Genomic DNA, 17,357 nt, shown 5'->3' on the forward strand with positions numbered 1-17,357 from the left:
CTCTCCTTCTCGTTCGAATCCAGCCCCCACAAATGTATTGACCGTCATTCCAATCACCATCAGCTAAGGCACTAGGTTAATCCTCATTGCTGCTACACACAAATCCACGCATGGGTTGGTGGTTGGCTTCCTCACACAAACACGAAGAAAGAGACAACAAATGCAAGGCCAACAAGAGACAAATTGTATTGAAGAATTACAATGCATCTGATTCAACGATGGTTCAAACTATTTTCACAGAAGCGTAAACTATCACGAGATTTATCAGATGTATTATCAGGGTTGGGAGATTTCAACATCCAGGATTTTGGTTTGCTCAGCGTTTCTGGCACTTACTTACAATAACATCCCTTTACTATGCCCCTCTGACAACTCAGTTGAACGAACACGCTAGATAAGTACATGCATAGGTCCGAGATGGGGGCCTGAAAACAAAACAGCGACCCCAAGAGGGCTGATGCAGCATCAAGTTCCAAAATCCAGACTTTGGTCTACAACAGGATGCCAACCGACCATGTTAGAATTGTTTCAACTGTCCTCCTAATACCCATAATAAGTATAAACGACTCACTTATGCCATTGTAAATCCAACTAGCAAAGTAAAGCTTGTAAACAAGGTTTCAACCTGCACCACCGTAAGTAAAGTGGTACCAAGCTAATAGTGTAATAACCGGAATAGCACAAAACATCTTATTTACTGCATTAATAGTTTGTCTGTTAGTCATACATTTGATCTCTCCAATGAATCGTCCTCTTCAGCTGTATTTTTTTTTTTAAACAATTTCAAATTTTACCCAAATGAGAAATTTAAAGGGGAACTCCACTCATTGAAAATAACAACTGTAACTTTAAAATAAAGATTCTCATCAGATATCATTTAAGGTTGTTTATATCTGCAATTTTGAATGTTCCCGGTCGCTGACATTTTGGGAGTCACATGAGTGGAAATCTTTATTTTAAAGTTACAGTACTGATAACATGACCTATCTGATACATTGTTATTTTCAATGAGTGGAGTTCCCCTTTAAAAACAAACGGTATTGGAATAGCAGGATGTATTGAAATTGGAAAACAACTGCTAAAAACTTGAGACTTTGTTTGTAGTACTAAACAATTACTGTATGCTAGAGGGAAACATGCCTAGAAGCAACTTTTATTATATAATAATATTAATTCAAAATAGAGCATAGATAGATATGTGAAAGACTTACCGGAACATAGTTACCTTATAGCAGAATTTACTCATGTATGGCGACGTCCAAAGTATGTCTCTTAGCATGCTAGCATGAAATATCGTTCGCAAAAGTACAGATGCTAAAAGAAAGACTGGTCAAAGTAGCAGCACTGATTCAACTCCTGTACTTACAAGTAAAGACTGATATGTACAAAAATAAAAATTCATTTGAACAAAATAGCGTATATACACTACAACACATTTTGATTACTTAGTGGAACGTTAATAAATAAACATTTGGGTGTACGTACATGCAAGATGAACACATGATATTGATACTACAATAAAATATGCATGAACACATACTCATTTAGCTTGTTGGTCTTGTTGTGGAGGAAAGATTAGGAAAGTGCAAATTGCAGGGAGGATTAAAGACAAGTTAATGTACACCACAAAGTTGACTGAATTTACCAGACTCTTCAATTTACTTTTTGACGCTTCAGATGAAGCAAAAATCATTTTTGAATGAAACGATGAGACAAGCAGCCTGTTAAAAACTGAAATATTTATTTTTTTTAAAGTCTAAAACACTGGCATGTTTTCAAATGTGAAGGATATACAGTGGGTACAAAAACTCTACACACCCCCCCCGTTGAAATGTCAGGGGCTTCATTTATCAAGCTTGCATAGAAAATGTTCTAAAGTGCCTTGTAGGACTGAAATTTACAATGCAAGTACAAAAACATCTCTACCCAATGTACGGACACTTTCTACACTAACTCGTGTCTTGATACAACACGCCTGTTCTAAACTGTCATGCTTGCACAAGTCTAGTCTCGTTTGCAATATGGCAGCAGCAATCACTTTATTAAAAATGTTAAAAACAAGAAAAATGGTTGGACATCAAACTAGTGACAAAAAAAAACATTAGGCCCATAGTCTAGAATTATCTTTAATTAACTGGAGGAGGACAAGATAATTACATGCATAGATCATTTTACACTTGAGACGATGAGTCCTGGGACGCACATCATGGAAACAATGAGTCACTACAATTTATCTTAACGGAATACAGATAGAATCATCTTCTGCTATATTTGTTTTTTAGGTTTTTTCCTTCACGGTCCCGCTATACTGCAGATTTGGATGTGATTTGAATTTGGGGGCTTTGGTGACCCTGTAAGTGGCTTTTTACAGTTTCATTGTTCCACCACACAATTTTGTTTGTACACGTGGTAAGCGATATGGTTGGAGACATTTACCCATGTCCCCACAGACGTTCAACTTGATAAATCACATACTTTGCGTGGGAATATTCATACGCTCGCTTCATAAATAAGGCCCCGGGTTTTTGTGGGAAAATAAAATAAAACCCAAAAAATATATATATATTTTACATGAGACCAAGATGAATCATTTAAAACAAATTTCACTCTTAAAAAAAATCAAAAAAATAATACTCAAATATTTTATAGGGACAGTGAAATTGAACAACTGAAATACTGTGTACAACCTAATAAATGGGAATATTTTAAATATCTCAAACCCATGTTAAATGGGACTCAGACAATTTTTAATTCCCATTGAAGTGCCTCTGATTAACCCAAGGTGAGTTCAGATGTTCTAAAATAATTTTTCATACCACAGAGCAATTCCAAAGTAAGAAAGGGATCTCATTCTTGAAAGGTAGGACACAGAAATGGTTCAAAATAAATTTCAAAGTAATAAATGCATGTCAAGTGCAGAAAATATGGCACAGGTGACATTACCGAGATAAAGACGTCCCCCATCAAAATTCATGAAAGGAAGCAAATAAAAGTTGTCAGGGAGGGCAGCGCACCTGCAGAAATCTCTAGCATGTACTGGCAATTTAGTAGATGAAATAATCTCCCATCGTCTTCATATATCTGAGTTATGGGGTAGGGTGGTTAAAAACAATCACATCCAAAACAAAAGTTGTTTGACAAGCAAGACTCCTTACCAAAAGAACATAACGCATCATCGTTTTGGGGCAGTTTTTCTTCAATTGGAATTGTGGTTTTCGTCAGGGTGGAGGGATTTATTAAGTGAGGCTTTAGGCAAAGTGGAGGGAATTATTCACTGCTTCAAATCCGAAATAAAGTCAGGAGTATCATAAAACCTTCAGGCTTCTGTTAGAAAGAAAAAAAGAAACGAATGCTTTCTAAAACTGAGGAATTTTAATTGGGATTAATCAGAGGCATTTTGGGATTGGGATTAACCAGAGCCGCTAAATGTCCGAGCGTGATTGGTTAATTCTGAACACAGCTACATCCCCACTTACTGTGTAAGAGGGTGTTCAGACGACTACATTATCTGATAGAGACTTTGTGTCTTTTTTTTTTTTTTTTTTTTAAAACAGTTTTTTCAAAAGTTTTACAGATTATAGGTCACAATAACAGGAAAGGTTAAAATGCTTTATCTTGGTCTAAGCTTTTTTCTTTTTTTAAAGACAAAACCTGGCATTTCAACAGGGGTGTGTAGACTTTTTATATGCAATACATCTGAGGTAAAAGCAGAGGAGCAAGAGGGTGGAGAGGTTGAGGTTAAAAACATGGGTGTCCATACTTGGCCAGCGAGCCCATCGGGTCCCAGGCAGGAAGTAAAACGGGCTCTTGACTCATTACCTCCAGCACATCAGGAGAGAGGAACTTCTTGTCTACCACTACCTCGTACACATACTCGGAGAACCATTCATCTGTCATGATGAGGTAACCTGCAGGGACACAGGAACAAGGTATCTGCTAAATAGGCTCGATTTTACTCTCACTTGGGCCGCTCCTATGGACATTTTCACAGCTATGCGATAAGCCACTGTTTCTTTTATAAGGATGAAAAATACCTCAATCTTTACAGTTTTGTGCATAGACATCCTCCAAAGTTAACAAAAGTAAAAAATAAATAAATGGTGGGCCTGACCACATTGTACACCAAAATTTGCAGTGAATATGCATCATCAGTAAATGCCAATTAATGGCCTGCATTGCGATGCCACACAAAAGTGCAACATGAACATTTTCAAATTCAAATCATCATTAAAATAAAATATATCACAAACCATACACAAAGTAGGTGACGTTTGCCAGTGAACCTTGGCTTGTTGTTATTGAAGGTTAGAATGTCTTTGTTGGTACACACATCTTCACAGAAACTGATACAGGATTTGACACCGTCCGTATAATCAATCCACTTCTTCTGTTTTCACAACAAGCTGCACACAAGTTTGTGCTTGTACGTTGGTATTACGTGAATTATACAGTGATCAAACGAGCACAAAGCTGCACGGGAAATAGCAACGTACCAGTCAGTGTGGTAAAGAATGACGATTTCCAAGTTCTGTAGTTTAGCTTGAACCACAAATGCACGGAGCCGACAAGAATCTCCACAGAACGAGGAACCCGATTTGAGCTGCACGGATATTCTTGATTGGGACAATGGCAGATTAAGTGAATAATGTTATGCAAGATTCAATCAAGACGTCGTGCAGATGACTAACGAGCACTACTACTCACTAGCGCCCAAGATAACTATTAGAAGTAGATGTTGCCAGCCAGTGTGAACTCACACTGCTGCAAAACAGATCACAGCCACCATGCACAGAGGGATCGTGAGAAGATGTGAGACCCTGATGAAGAGGCTTTGCTCTCTGTAACGAGACCTTACACACAGCTCAGTTTGTTTTCTCTCATTCACGCTCATGTTCAGAGCAGAGAATCCCACACACAGCCAAAATATAACGTGACTTCAAGAACATTGTAGTTCAAAACAATACATGAGGGTATTGTGTGTGTTTGTTATGAGTATTCGTCCAAGTACGCAAATCTAGTTGGCGTGTTGCCTTGGCTGTCACTAATCTGAACCAATGAGAACTCGCGTATTGGGTGGCATACCGGTAGTGCTGTGTGCACTGGATGTCATTATTTGTTTTGAGGGAAATACCGACTATCAGCTCTCAAAGCAGAGGGAGGGCTGTGGCAGCCATCTTGCTTACTTCACAACTAAAAGCATCTAAAGGAATACATACGTAAGGAATGCAGAACCACTGTAACAACAACATACTTAACATACATAATTCTGCTGTTCCATTTCCTGTTCTTATAGTTGAAGGGAGCAGGTATCAGGTCCATACAGCTTGTATGAGGATATCAGATGCCAGTATTGATTTGTCTCTCATATGAAAAATGGACATGCAGTAAAGTTACTAACCCCACCTGACGTTAGTCCCATCTAATTGAAAATGATTATGAAAACAACACTTTGCCAAGATTTGGCCCAAAACTATGCAAAAGTATAAGCAATTGCAGATGTGAGAGCTTTCATATGGAGGACAAACAAAGTTGAACTTCTCCTGAGAGACTTTTCATTCAGGCTTTGAGAGAGTATTAAAGGGTCTAAAGGGAGATGTTAACCTCATAAACATACTCCACAGACTTAACCTTCAATTGCTTCTTTGAATCTCTTCCAAAATCAGCTCCCCCATACATCCCTTTTTTTTTTTTCATAGCCCCTCGATGGATTCTACCTGTAGAATGTGATCAGATCGGGTCTGTCCCAGGTGTTTCACATTCATAATCCGACCCGAAAACTTCTATACATCTGTTTTCGCTGTCAGCAAGTCCCCAAATTCACCAAAGAACAATTCCCTCGAAACTTTTGCGGTCAAAGCTTTACTAATTTGGCTTCCAAAAGGTTGGAACTCTTGCCTTTCCTCAACAAGTGTTTATTATGAGAAACCACAGGCGAGATAAATGTGACAGACAGCAGGAAACCTTTTCGCTCACGGAACGTGGCTTTCAAGAACAACAGACCATGCAAATTGAAATGCATTTTTGAAAATACTTTGAAGACTCTCTGTTACATTTAAATCCCCGAGTAATCTGTTGTCCAATGTGAGGAATTCCATTATTTACAAATAAAGTCACAAATGTATTCGTAATTCAGCAGATGGAGGTGAACTCGATTTCAGAAAGTATTGCTTAATGGTAAGGTGCGGCCATTTTCTTTACCAACCAAAATTGGCTCACCAGGAAGCCCTCCAATGTCCATAAATGATCAACAGTGCCTCTTAACAGATAATTATAACTAAAATCTATTATGGTTTTGTGGAAGATTTAAGTCTGTCTTAAGTAGACTCAGCCGTAAGTGGTAAATGGTGTCTATTAGGAAGGCCACTGTGGAAATAACAGTATATTTAACACGTTAAAATAATAATAAAAAAAAATAATAAAAAAAATACAATAAAATTAAAAAAAAAAAAAAAAATCATACCAAAAATGTAAGAGTCTTGTTTACCTTTGTTCCCGCGGTCATCACCCCAAGAATTTTCCACTCTCCACTTTTCATAGCCCTCTTTTACATCCTGAGAGAATCACATCGAAAAGTTAAAGTTAAGAGACCAGCTGGCCATAAGAAGAGGGCACATGAGACAAAGCATCCTGACAGCTGATGTCACCTAAAGGCAGGCTAATGACAGTGCCATGGGTAAACTCAGCCACTCAACAAACAGTAAACTTGGATGCACCCCCCACGTGTTTTTGTGTGCCTAACCTGGTCCGTGACAGCAGTGAGGATCATGGCGTGGGTCATGAGAGAGTCTCCACACACAAGGCGCTCTGCCTTAGTGAGGTTCTTCACTGAAACTCCAAACACCAGCTCATGGTTGAAGCTGCATACACACAAGAAGAAATGTAACAATATTGCCATATATCCATCCATCTATTTTCTTTGCCGCTTATCCTCACGAGGGTCGTGGGGAGTGCTGCAGCCTATCCCAGCTGTCAATAGGCAGGATACACCCTGAACTGGTTGCCAGCCAATCGCAGCGCGCATGGACACAAACAGCTGCACTCACAGTCACACCTGTTGCATGTTTTTGGGATATGGGAGGAAACTGGAGGGCCCTGAGAAAACCCACGGTGGCACGGAGAGACCATGCAAACTCCACACAGGCTGGTCCGGGATTGAACCCAGGACCTCAGAACTGTGAGGCCAACGCTTTACCAACTGATCCACTGTGCCACCCATTGCCATATAACAATATTAAAAAACAAAACAAAAAAAAAAAAAAACACTGATCCGTTTATCTGGGATATTTTGCTCTGCTGTACTAATAATCATCAAAAAGAAAAAAAATACACTGAACCCCCGCTTATTAGCAAATTTACACATTATAGATTTTCTAAATCTATCCTCGATTATTCACTGAAAAAAAAAAAAACTGCACACAGTCACTGTTTTTGTGTTTGACCAGAGCAGTAAAAGTATTGTTTTACTGCCTCCTTATGGGATTTTGGTGCCTACGAACTATGTTGAAGTTAGTTCAGGAGCCAAAAGTAGTGCTTTCTGCCATCTTATTGCGTTAATAGACAATCCTAAAAACAAACTATAAATTACTTGCATATTTTCATAGTTAGTTTCCAGCAGGGCTTAATTCCTATTGTTTATAGTGGGGGTTACTGTACAGGTGGGTCCTCAGTTTAAGATGGTGCCGAATGATGACACTTCAAGTTGTAACAATGTTGTCATGCAGCAAAAGAAAGCAGGCTCAGTTACTGATTTTTAATTTCAGTGCTTTATATTTAAGGCCTAGATGTGCTTTTCATACAATGGTTAGGTTACATTAGACCACCGCTCTGGCTGTGACTTGAGAAAAATTTGGATTGAAACATATGAACGGAATGTCATCATAAACTGAAGATTCCCTGTAGATTCTGGTCAACTACTTGATGTTGTAGTTGCTGTTGTAACTACTTGTTGTTGTAGTTGTCAAGGCTCAACCATAGAATATGATTCTAGAAGCAAAATGAAAACATGAAGACTCTTCAGATGACGCAAAAAAAAAAAAAAATCATTTTTTAAGGTTAGTTTTTTTTTCGTTTTGTTTGTTTTTGACTGACTTCCCAATCGTTATCAACAGCCGCAGGAATGAAAGCTGATCTTCTGCATCAGAAATTTAGCACAAGGCTGGCTTGCCTCGTTGGGTGGATTTATGCATGGCGCCAGTAACTCAGACAAATGGTGGTCCACCTGAAGGGCAAGGATCAGAATTGTACTGCTGTGGTGAGACAGACGCCTCGTGAAAGAAGATGAGGTCTGGTCTCGTCACGTGAACGTGTGACGGAGTACAACCACCATTGTGATGCAACGTCAAATTGAAATTGGCTGGTTTACAATTACATCTGACTTTCCACAACGTTTAACTGTCAAAAACAACAGTTGTTCACTCCCCAAGAAAATGTGATGTTTTTTTAGACACATACACATGCACACAGCTAAGAAACTGAGCAGGATCAGCAGGAAACTCACACATTCATGTCGTTAATGCCCAGCTTGCAGTGGAAATGTTTGTCAACGTCACAGCCGAACCACACAGCCTAAAAGAGAAACAGGAGCCATGTTTAAAAACGAGACAATTAACGTACACGCCACGGGTCAATTGAACTTACTTCTCCCTCCTTAATGGAGTCTGCTGCAGCTTTTTTTAGAAGCTGGATCGGTTGATTATTGTAGAGCGTCTGGCGACCTTCAACCATGTTACCCAGGTACTCCACACTGTACAGTTTCCCATAAGGGTTTTGTGGTCGAGGGTCATTCACAAGGCAAATCTAATGTCAACAAACACGATTAGAGAGGAAACAGCTTCCAGTAGTTAGTACCTTGACCAATTGCAAGTTGCACAAAGATCCCACATACTTTGTCCTGCATGTTGTACAGGGGTTTGACGTGCACCCTGTAAAACTCCTGGGGGGTGATTGGTCCCACACGATGGAAGTTTTTATCCTTGTCCCTGTACTCCCAAGAGAAGGTCTCAGGCGGGCTGCCAAGACAAACGCTAGCCACCCGGAACACCTTCACAGCAAACACAGTTGGGCCAGTGATTTAGCAACAAAACATCTTCGAAATACAGTGCAATACATGACGCCCGTGTGTTGAAGTAGAATATTTTTAAATCCTTTGAATCACATTTTAATTAGCAAAAAGCTAAATGTCTCAAACCAGTAGTTGGACAACAAATACAGTAGTCGCTGACCATCAGTTACTCATCCCACCCAGTTTATCGCCCTTTTCATCTTCACTTCCCTCCAACAATCATTTCTTTCATTTCCCTCTTTGTACCCCACAACCTTTCTTTATGCGAGTCTTCCTGCTGTCCAAAAGAATGATTTCCTGTTTGCTAAATAGAATTGTTTGGACTAGGGCGTCTGTTAATCTGGCCCTTCTAACCTCTGCTGTATCTCTCGGGAATTTCCCCTCATGCTTTGCACTTCTCACGTTCTCTTTTTCTCCTCTGCCAGGACTGCATATATGCAACTGACATCCTGAATGACAAAAAGGGATTGAACAATTAAGAAACCATGCATTCCAAAGGGGGTAGGAACTAAATAGTGGCACCTTACTGACAGGTGACCCAATTTACAGGTTTTTCAAGAGATAGTGCCATGGCCAGCAACACATGGAAGCTTCAACGCTTCCATGTTGTCTACATTTATGGATATTGACTGTCACCATGGTTTACTGGATTCGTAAGGCTCTCTCATGACAGACCTATATTTTATTTCTGTTCTCAAAATTATTTGGATCGTGGCATTTTCTTCTGTCAAACAGGTTCTATTTTAGTGATTTCTTTTGTTTTTTTATTGACTGAATAGGTGTCGAGCTAATCAGGCAAGGGTGTGGTCTATGAAAATGAACAACAAAATGTGATTAACCACAGTTAAATCGTGAGTTCACAAGGTGGGGGGGATGCTGTTAGTGTTTCACACAGGGACAGATAGCTTTGAACATTTTTTTTCTACCATTATAAATGAGGGTAAGTGGTATAGATAATGGAGGAAATGGATGAAGGGGTGAACACTGTTTGATGAACACATTCTTTATACTGGCCCGTTTTAAAAATAGCGCAACAGTGATGAGATATTGTGATTTTCTAGAAGTGTTCTCAAGGTGATACAATTCATGATGTAAATACTGGACGAGATTCATAGAAATAAAGTGTTACATGTTGATATTGATCAGTTTTCTGATTATTGACAAATCAATAATATGATCAGTACCTACACATAATTGGTTATCATTGGGGGATTAATTTTGGTGACGCCGCTATATGAATCTAATAAATATGATATTTTTTGTGTGTGTAACAACATTATGAATCAAAGTTGCTTGTCATGTATGTAGGGAATACACAGTCACTCACATTTGACGAGCGCGTTCGCGCCCGCGCGCCATCGCACTCGCAAATCTGCACAGTAGAGCACGAAAAATCACACGCGTAAAATTTGTTTCGAGTAGAAAAAAATAAATATTGAAAGACGTCGCTTATTTTGTGTAGTCTTGACATTTCATCAACGTTGTTAACAAGCCTGATCCTAAACAATCAGTATTCACCCGGAAAAAGGAAATGCAAGTGATGCCAAAAGCACATGTTCTGAGCTACTTCACGTACTGCGAGTGCATTTACGTCGAAAGTCATCAACATAATGACCCATGTCAAAGGAAATTCAGTTACACCAGGGGTACTCAATGCGTCGATCGCTAAGCAGTTTTGGTTGATCGTGTGACGGCGTGCCCCCCCCCCCCCCCACACACAAAAAAAAAAGATGTTGGACTATCATCCAACTTGTCGCGTGATTGAGGTGGGGCCAATACGTCGAGTGGGTGCACATAAAGGCGCGCTCTAGCAAGCCGGCCTCCTATTTACGGCAGTCGCGGCGCCCCTGAGTTACATTGAAATCATTTCTGGGATATAACACAGGTAATGTTTCAGTATCTAACTATAATAAGTATGAGATTGTGATTTATTTTGACTTCATCTAAGTTCTAACATTAGACTAGTGTGTCCATATATCTAAATACGAATGGTCATTTTCTCCTGTGGTACCGCGTTATCTTGAAGTTGAAAACTTTTCCCCTCTACATGCTTTAGTAAGATATAATCTACTGCTATTTTTTAATCAATGGATTGACAATAGATAGTGCGTAAACTACGCTAAATTATAAAAATACATCATGATGAAATAAAATGATTTGATTATGACTAGTTTTGAAATTGAATGTCTATTGCCCTCTTTAAAAATGTCTGTCGCAGTCTGTGCAGTGTCAATACATTATCATTATGTTATTAGGGAACAACTACATACTCGGGTACAACAATACGTTATTTTAAAGGTCTTGAGATTCCGTCCCTAATCACACCCACAACTTTATATCTGCGGGAATGACTGACCACACGTGTCCATTTTTCAAATGTGAGTGACAGGAATATGTGATGAAAACCAGTGGACAGCCACTACAATACATAATATTTTCTAAAGTACAAGAAACCGGGGCACTGTGGAACACATGCGCCCATTGAGACAAATGCAAATTACTCTTCCTCCGACCTCATACATACACATTTTTGTGCACTGTAGAATGTTTTTAAACTAAACATAAGATCCTTGGGAAACATCCGCTAAAAATGGGAAAAAAAAACCACCACTAACAACAACAACAACAATACTGTATTGGGTTATTTTCACTCATTGAATCTGAAACTATGAAGGGAATAAGGGCTGCAAAATGAAAGCTCAACAATTACTGACTACAAATGGCAAAACCTGTTCAATACTGATGTTAACATTGACCTATAATACTGTATATGAATAATTCTAGTATGACATTTCTCAAATGTACTTAGTTGTAGTACACCTGTGCTATCCCACTCATTCTTTTAGCATGAGCAAATCCTCGACTGGCGCTGGCCTTGAATTAAGTGTTTTGCAAAACAAACCACTTCCAGGTGAACAAACAAACACTAACTACCATCAGGCAGGGACATGCAACACTGTGCCCGCAACTTTTCCTCATTCGTAAAAGTGTGTGTGCCACAAGCCCACAGCAGAACACAACAAAACAGGCATCAACAAAGGCTGTTAAGCGAGATGCCTGTGTTGTGAATATGTTTCAATGGGACACTGATTGACTGACTGCTCACTCACATGAAAATACACACTTGCATGTAAAACATGTAATGCAAAAATAAAAACAAAGCCAAGGGCTTTTAGCACTTACACAAGCAAGTTTATGTGTTTTGTTCAAGTTTTCTCAGATTCAGTTTTTAAAAACGTGTCCAATTGTCCAATATTAAAACCCTTGCAATGAAGCAGAACCACCATCTTCAACATTGTAACTTGCATGGGATGGTGGTGGAAACTCCAAATGATTCTAATTTGCTTTTTGGTTATCCTATTGTGCATAGACAACCATTCACACTCACACCTATGTGCTTTTTAGAGTCTATAAATATCAATATGAATTCTATAAATTTGATAGAGTATTATTGTTTATCAATGACTAGCTATTCTAATAATAATTTCTCGTTTGATGGAGGAATATTTTAGGATGTCTTCTAGACTCCCAATAAAAACTACTGCTCTTAAAGAACTATTATTTAACAGCCCCATCTTGTGGCTATGATGGAGCAATGCTGTGGTAGCGCTCAACCACGTTTCTTTAGCACTAGATTACTTCAATTGCGTCAGTATACATCCTGCACCATCTTCTTAAATTAGATAACATGTTGCAGTTTTTTTTTTTTTTTTTTTTTTTTTTTTTTTTACAAACAGCATCTAAATGTCATGAAAATAAAAGAACACTGAGGCAATAATATGAGATGCTCCATTTAGAAAATCTATGCAAAGTCTCCAAGAATATTTGTTTTGACCCAACAGGAAGACCACCAATGGCAAGCAAGCATACATCAACACTTTGTCGTTATTTAAAAAGAATAAAAAAGTAAGTTTCTTTCGGCTCGTCCCTTTCGGGGTCGCCACAGCGCGTCATCTCAGATGAACGCACATATTTGTTTGGCACAATTTTTACGCCGGATGCCCTTCCTGACGCAACCCTTCTCAGTGAGTGGAGGCCCCAGTGGGATACGAACCATATGATTATTAATAAAATGTGTTGGCAGACTGAAATGAAAGTGCAAGATTTTACTATCCATCCAAACAAAAGAGCTGCTATTTCTAGCACCCATCTTACACAAATTCATAAAGCTGTGCTTAGGCACCTGTCATGAACATGGTCAAAAAGCAAATAGCCTTGCAAGTGAAGTGTGGTTGGGGACTAAGCCACTAGGAAAGCATGTAAGAGAATTCATCATAGCGACATGCACACCGTTTATATTGAAACATCATAACGAAAATATCGAAGTGAAATATTAAAGTGATGTCATAAAATAAAAAAGCAGTAGGTATGCTTGCCACAGTCAAATGGATGGGAAAAAGGTGTAGTAGCAAAGTGACTCCCTCAAGGGCTAACTGGTTTATACTGTTCTGGTTCTAAAGTGTCATTTCTCTCTCATTCTCCCCATACCCATCTGTCTCTTGGAACTACTCTGGAGACTCCAACCTCAGGCTTCTTGAAATTCTATTTGAAACAAAGTGTTCAGGGATAAAAACAAATCGATACCTCCTCTATCATGGTGTCGATGGCGTCAGACAGTTCTGCCTGAGTTGCGTCACTCCCCACCATATTCCTCAGTTTGAAGCAGTATTCTCTCAGCTGTGACATACAAAAAAAAGTCAAAGTTAAGGGTCCTCAGCGGAGTGAAATCAATAAGTAGATAAATATACACCTTGTGATTGAGAATGCCATTCATTCTACGGGAGGCCTCAGAGCTGTGCGCTTCCGGGAAGCATTTCTTTGGCATGACACCATACTTTTCTACATAAGAGGAAAAATAAAATTTTTAAGTCAGGTGACTACCATTTTTAATATATCATTACAATGTGACTATGCAAATGACAACTAACCAATAAGATTGACCAACATATCCCACTGTCCTCCATCATTGGCTGGATTGGAGAGAAGGAACTGGACCAGGCGACCGTCCATTGGCTCCTTCCTTTGTGCTGTCTCCACAAAGGCATAGAGGAAGAAGTAACATCGCTCAATCTGATGAGAAGAAAGAGCAGAAAGAACAAAAAAAAAAAAAAACTGTCATAACATTCTCTTGAAAGTTTACTTAAGTGGTGCATTATGGGGTAAAAATACAAATACATGTGCCTCAAAAGCTCACCTTGTCCCAGAAAAAGAGATAGGACTGACTAAACTCAAACTCCTCTATGTTGAACTTCTTCATGAAGGGAAGTCGCATGACATTGAGACATGAAAAGATCCAACATCTTCCTGATAAAGAAAATACACAAGCATATTAGTGTGGGTAAGACCCTCAATATAATTCTAATTGACCAACATTACACTGGTGCACAAATGTAAGCAACAATGTCAAAATACAAATTGGCAAAATTAAATTAAAAAGTGCCTTATTTATTTACAAAAAAAAAAAAAAAAAAAAAAAAAGAATAGACCACAAATACAATACAGTCAAACATCTAATGATGCCCACATATCGCCAACCTAGTATGATTTTCAACTCATTTAAACCTCTCTGGCCAGGGGTTGCAAATTTGCATCAGGTTTAATATAATTGAAAATTTTAAGTCCAGAGTATCATTTTCTGAAAGTATCTGATTTTCTGCAAAATTTTATTTGGTCCATAGAGGGTTAAGGTAAAAGGAAGAAAGGTGGCACGAGGACCACACTAATGTAAACGGAACTTATTGTGAAGTCACGGTGGCATACTGAGAAAAGGGAGACATGCATTTCTGCCGTGGCTTTTCTGAATAGTTTGGCAAAGGCGACACTATGCAGAAATCAAACATAAAAGAAAAATGCAATGTAAAAACTCAGGGGTCAGTTCATAATTTATTTTTATGACAGTCAAGTTTTTTTCCTTTTACTCTTGATTGACTGTAAAAAAAAAAAATTAAAAAAGCACGATTCGTGAAGTATAACCAGCTTCAGGGATCCTACCACTCCACATTCCTGAAAGTATTTGTCATCAAGGTTAAGGAGGACTAACTTTTACTACAGTGGTTGACCTCTTTTCCTACTCTTACGATATATTGCCATGTTACATACATGTTAACCCCGCCTGAAACCAAGTTAAAAAAGGTTTTACATAGGCCACAGTTTGATCTGGAAGGATTACTGCAACAGCTATGATTCCTCGCTATCCGTGTGTATAAAACAAAACCCAGATAATTGAAGAAAATAGGTACCTGAGCTTTTTTGGTTAGTGACAGGCTTGCCCTCTGTGGGGATAGCATGCTGAAAGATGTGTACCGTATCCTGGACAGTCTGCCGGTGGAGGCAAACTTCAAGCGGGTCGATGCAGGTTGACACATTCTGGGCTAACAGGTAGCGGGGCTCGGCCTGCAGGCGCTTTACAAAGGTGGCAACCTTTTCCTGACTGAGACCTGGAGAACAAGGAGCAAAATACTCAAAAGAATAATTCAAGAACACTTTTTTTGTGGTGGGAGTAGAGGGGCGTCGCTGCAGTGGTGTTGTATTATCACAAGGAGATATTTCTCAATATTCCGAAACCCTTGACTCATCCAAACACTGATAGAATGCACACTCTCCTCTTGGGCTCTGCTTTATGAACACTCAGATGTCACAATAATGCTTGCAAAATTTCCAGGCAATACTAATAATAATCAACAGCAATCCTAATTTAATTATTAAAACTATCTACTGCGTCTAAACTTCCAAACTCAAGAGATTCCGGTGGACATTTAGATTTATCCAGAAGAAAATGATAATGCGAGATCTCATTAAAATTGACAAAATATTTATCGTATAACAGTTGTTGCTTGTTAAAAACAGTACCAATGCAGTAGAATAGCGGTACTGGGCTGAGTGTATAGCCTAAAACCGCTGACAGTCTTTATCTAGGAGAACACTTAAGTCGCCATTGGAAAACGGAAGGTTATTGTGCAGAGCAATAAAACACCGAAGGGAACATTGACTAGTCATGCCTGCTGCCAAAAAGCGATTTGAAAGGGTATGAACTGACTTAACAAGTAGTTTGGCAATGGAAAGAGGCCAGGCACAGGGGAGTGACTTGCAACTTTTCAAATTCAGGTTTTGCCACTGCCTAAAAATTAGATGGCCACTTTATGCTGCCAACCACTTAAGAGACTAAATAAATATTAGTTTCTGTTTTTTATTTAATGTATTTTTGGGGGTGGGGGCGTACTCCACCTCTCGCTCAGAGGTAGTTTGAATATGTTGCAACTTACCCTAATCAAGACAAGTAGTATAGAAAGACAAAGGATAAAATTAAAACTCACACACACAAGAATGCGAATAGGGACCTGCTATGATAACATGTGTACGGTGTATCTGTAAACCACGAAAAATACATCCGTGGGTGACGTGTAGACTTATAGACAGCCAGAAAACGAATTCTGAAGTTAATTGAATACTAAACGACGCCGCATTTAAACGGCTGTCCATTAACTTACCGGCACTAAGTTAGCAATAACAACTGACGTGTTCTTCTGACTGAACTGTGCTTTGGCAACGTTATTTTCGAAACACTAAATAAATGCGGTCATTTCAGAAACTTACACATTGACGGATTCTGTAGCACCAATTCCACCAGAAAAACAAAACGCTGAACATTTTAACAGTTTTTGTCATCAAATGGTTCTACTTAAAGGCTGATGGTATGATTTCAAAATAATGTATACACTGTATTCGCCATAACGATCCAAAAGCTGTGAATTTTAAACAAAGCCGCCGTGTTTGGTGGACAAGCTAGCTCGAGGAATGCTAACTTAGCCGATTAGCTTCCTCGGTGTCATGCTCAACCTGTCAAGCGCTTTGGCACGCAAACGTGACAAAGCAGCAGTAAACCTACCAGCTTCCATATCTTCTCGGACTATGAAGAGCGTTGCGTACTTCGTGGGTGAATCACTAGCATTAGCAATCACTCGCGGTTCTTTGTTGACGATGGACACGAACAGTATGTCAACGAGAAGACAGGGTGCACTCGTTTGTGCGTCCCCGGTTTGACGTGAGCTGGGCGGAGTTTAACATATACGCGTGTGCGCTCCTCTTCACTCCCCGCCCCCTTCCCGAGACGCCGTTGCGATACCGCCATGCTTTCAAATCCCGTCAACACAGCCTGTGCCCATTGTGAAAGAAATCAATGGAGATCAACGCGTTGCACTTTGTTTTTTTTTTTTTTTTTTTTTTTATAGCAGATGGCAGAGCCATTAAGTTTTACATTCGACGGACTGGGATCGCCTCGGGTAGCTCTGGTTTTGAA

The 17,357-nt window shown here is 39.2% G+C and overlaps 1 protein-coding gene across 1 annotated transcript; it reads right to left on the reverse strand.

Annotated features, from left to right (window-relative positions):
* Positions 1-1,719: 1,719 nt before the first annotated feature.
* Positions 1,720-17,158, reverse strand: blmh (bleomycin hydrolase). The gene is made up of 12 exons (XM_061827884.1): positions 16,947-17,158; positions 15,301-15,498; positions 14,256-14,365; positions 13,990-14,131; positions 13,812-13,900; positions 13,646-13,738; positions 8,885-9,040; positions 8,638-8,796; positions 8,498-8,565; positions 6,740-6,857; positions 6,485-6,551; positions 1,720-3,908 (listed from the first exon to the last, which is right to left on the reverse strand). The coding sequence occupies exons 1-12, from the start codon at positions 16,954-16,956 to the stop codon at positions 3,739-3,741; spliced, it is 1,380 nt and encodes a 459-aa protein (XP_061683868.1). The 5' UTR covers positions 16,957-17,158; the 3' UTR covers positions 1,720-3,738.
* Positions 17,159-17,357: the final 199 nt, after the last annotated feature.

This window comes from Syngnathoides biaculeatus, chromosome 8 (genome assembly GCF_019802595.1).
Source record: "Syngnathoides biaculeatus isolate LvHL_M chromosome 8, ASM1980259v1, whole genome shotgun sequence".
Taxonomy (NCBI): domain Eukaryota; kingdom Metazoa; phylum Chordata; class Actinopteri; order Syngnathiformes; family Syngnathidae; genus Syngnathoides; species Syngnathoides biaculeatus.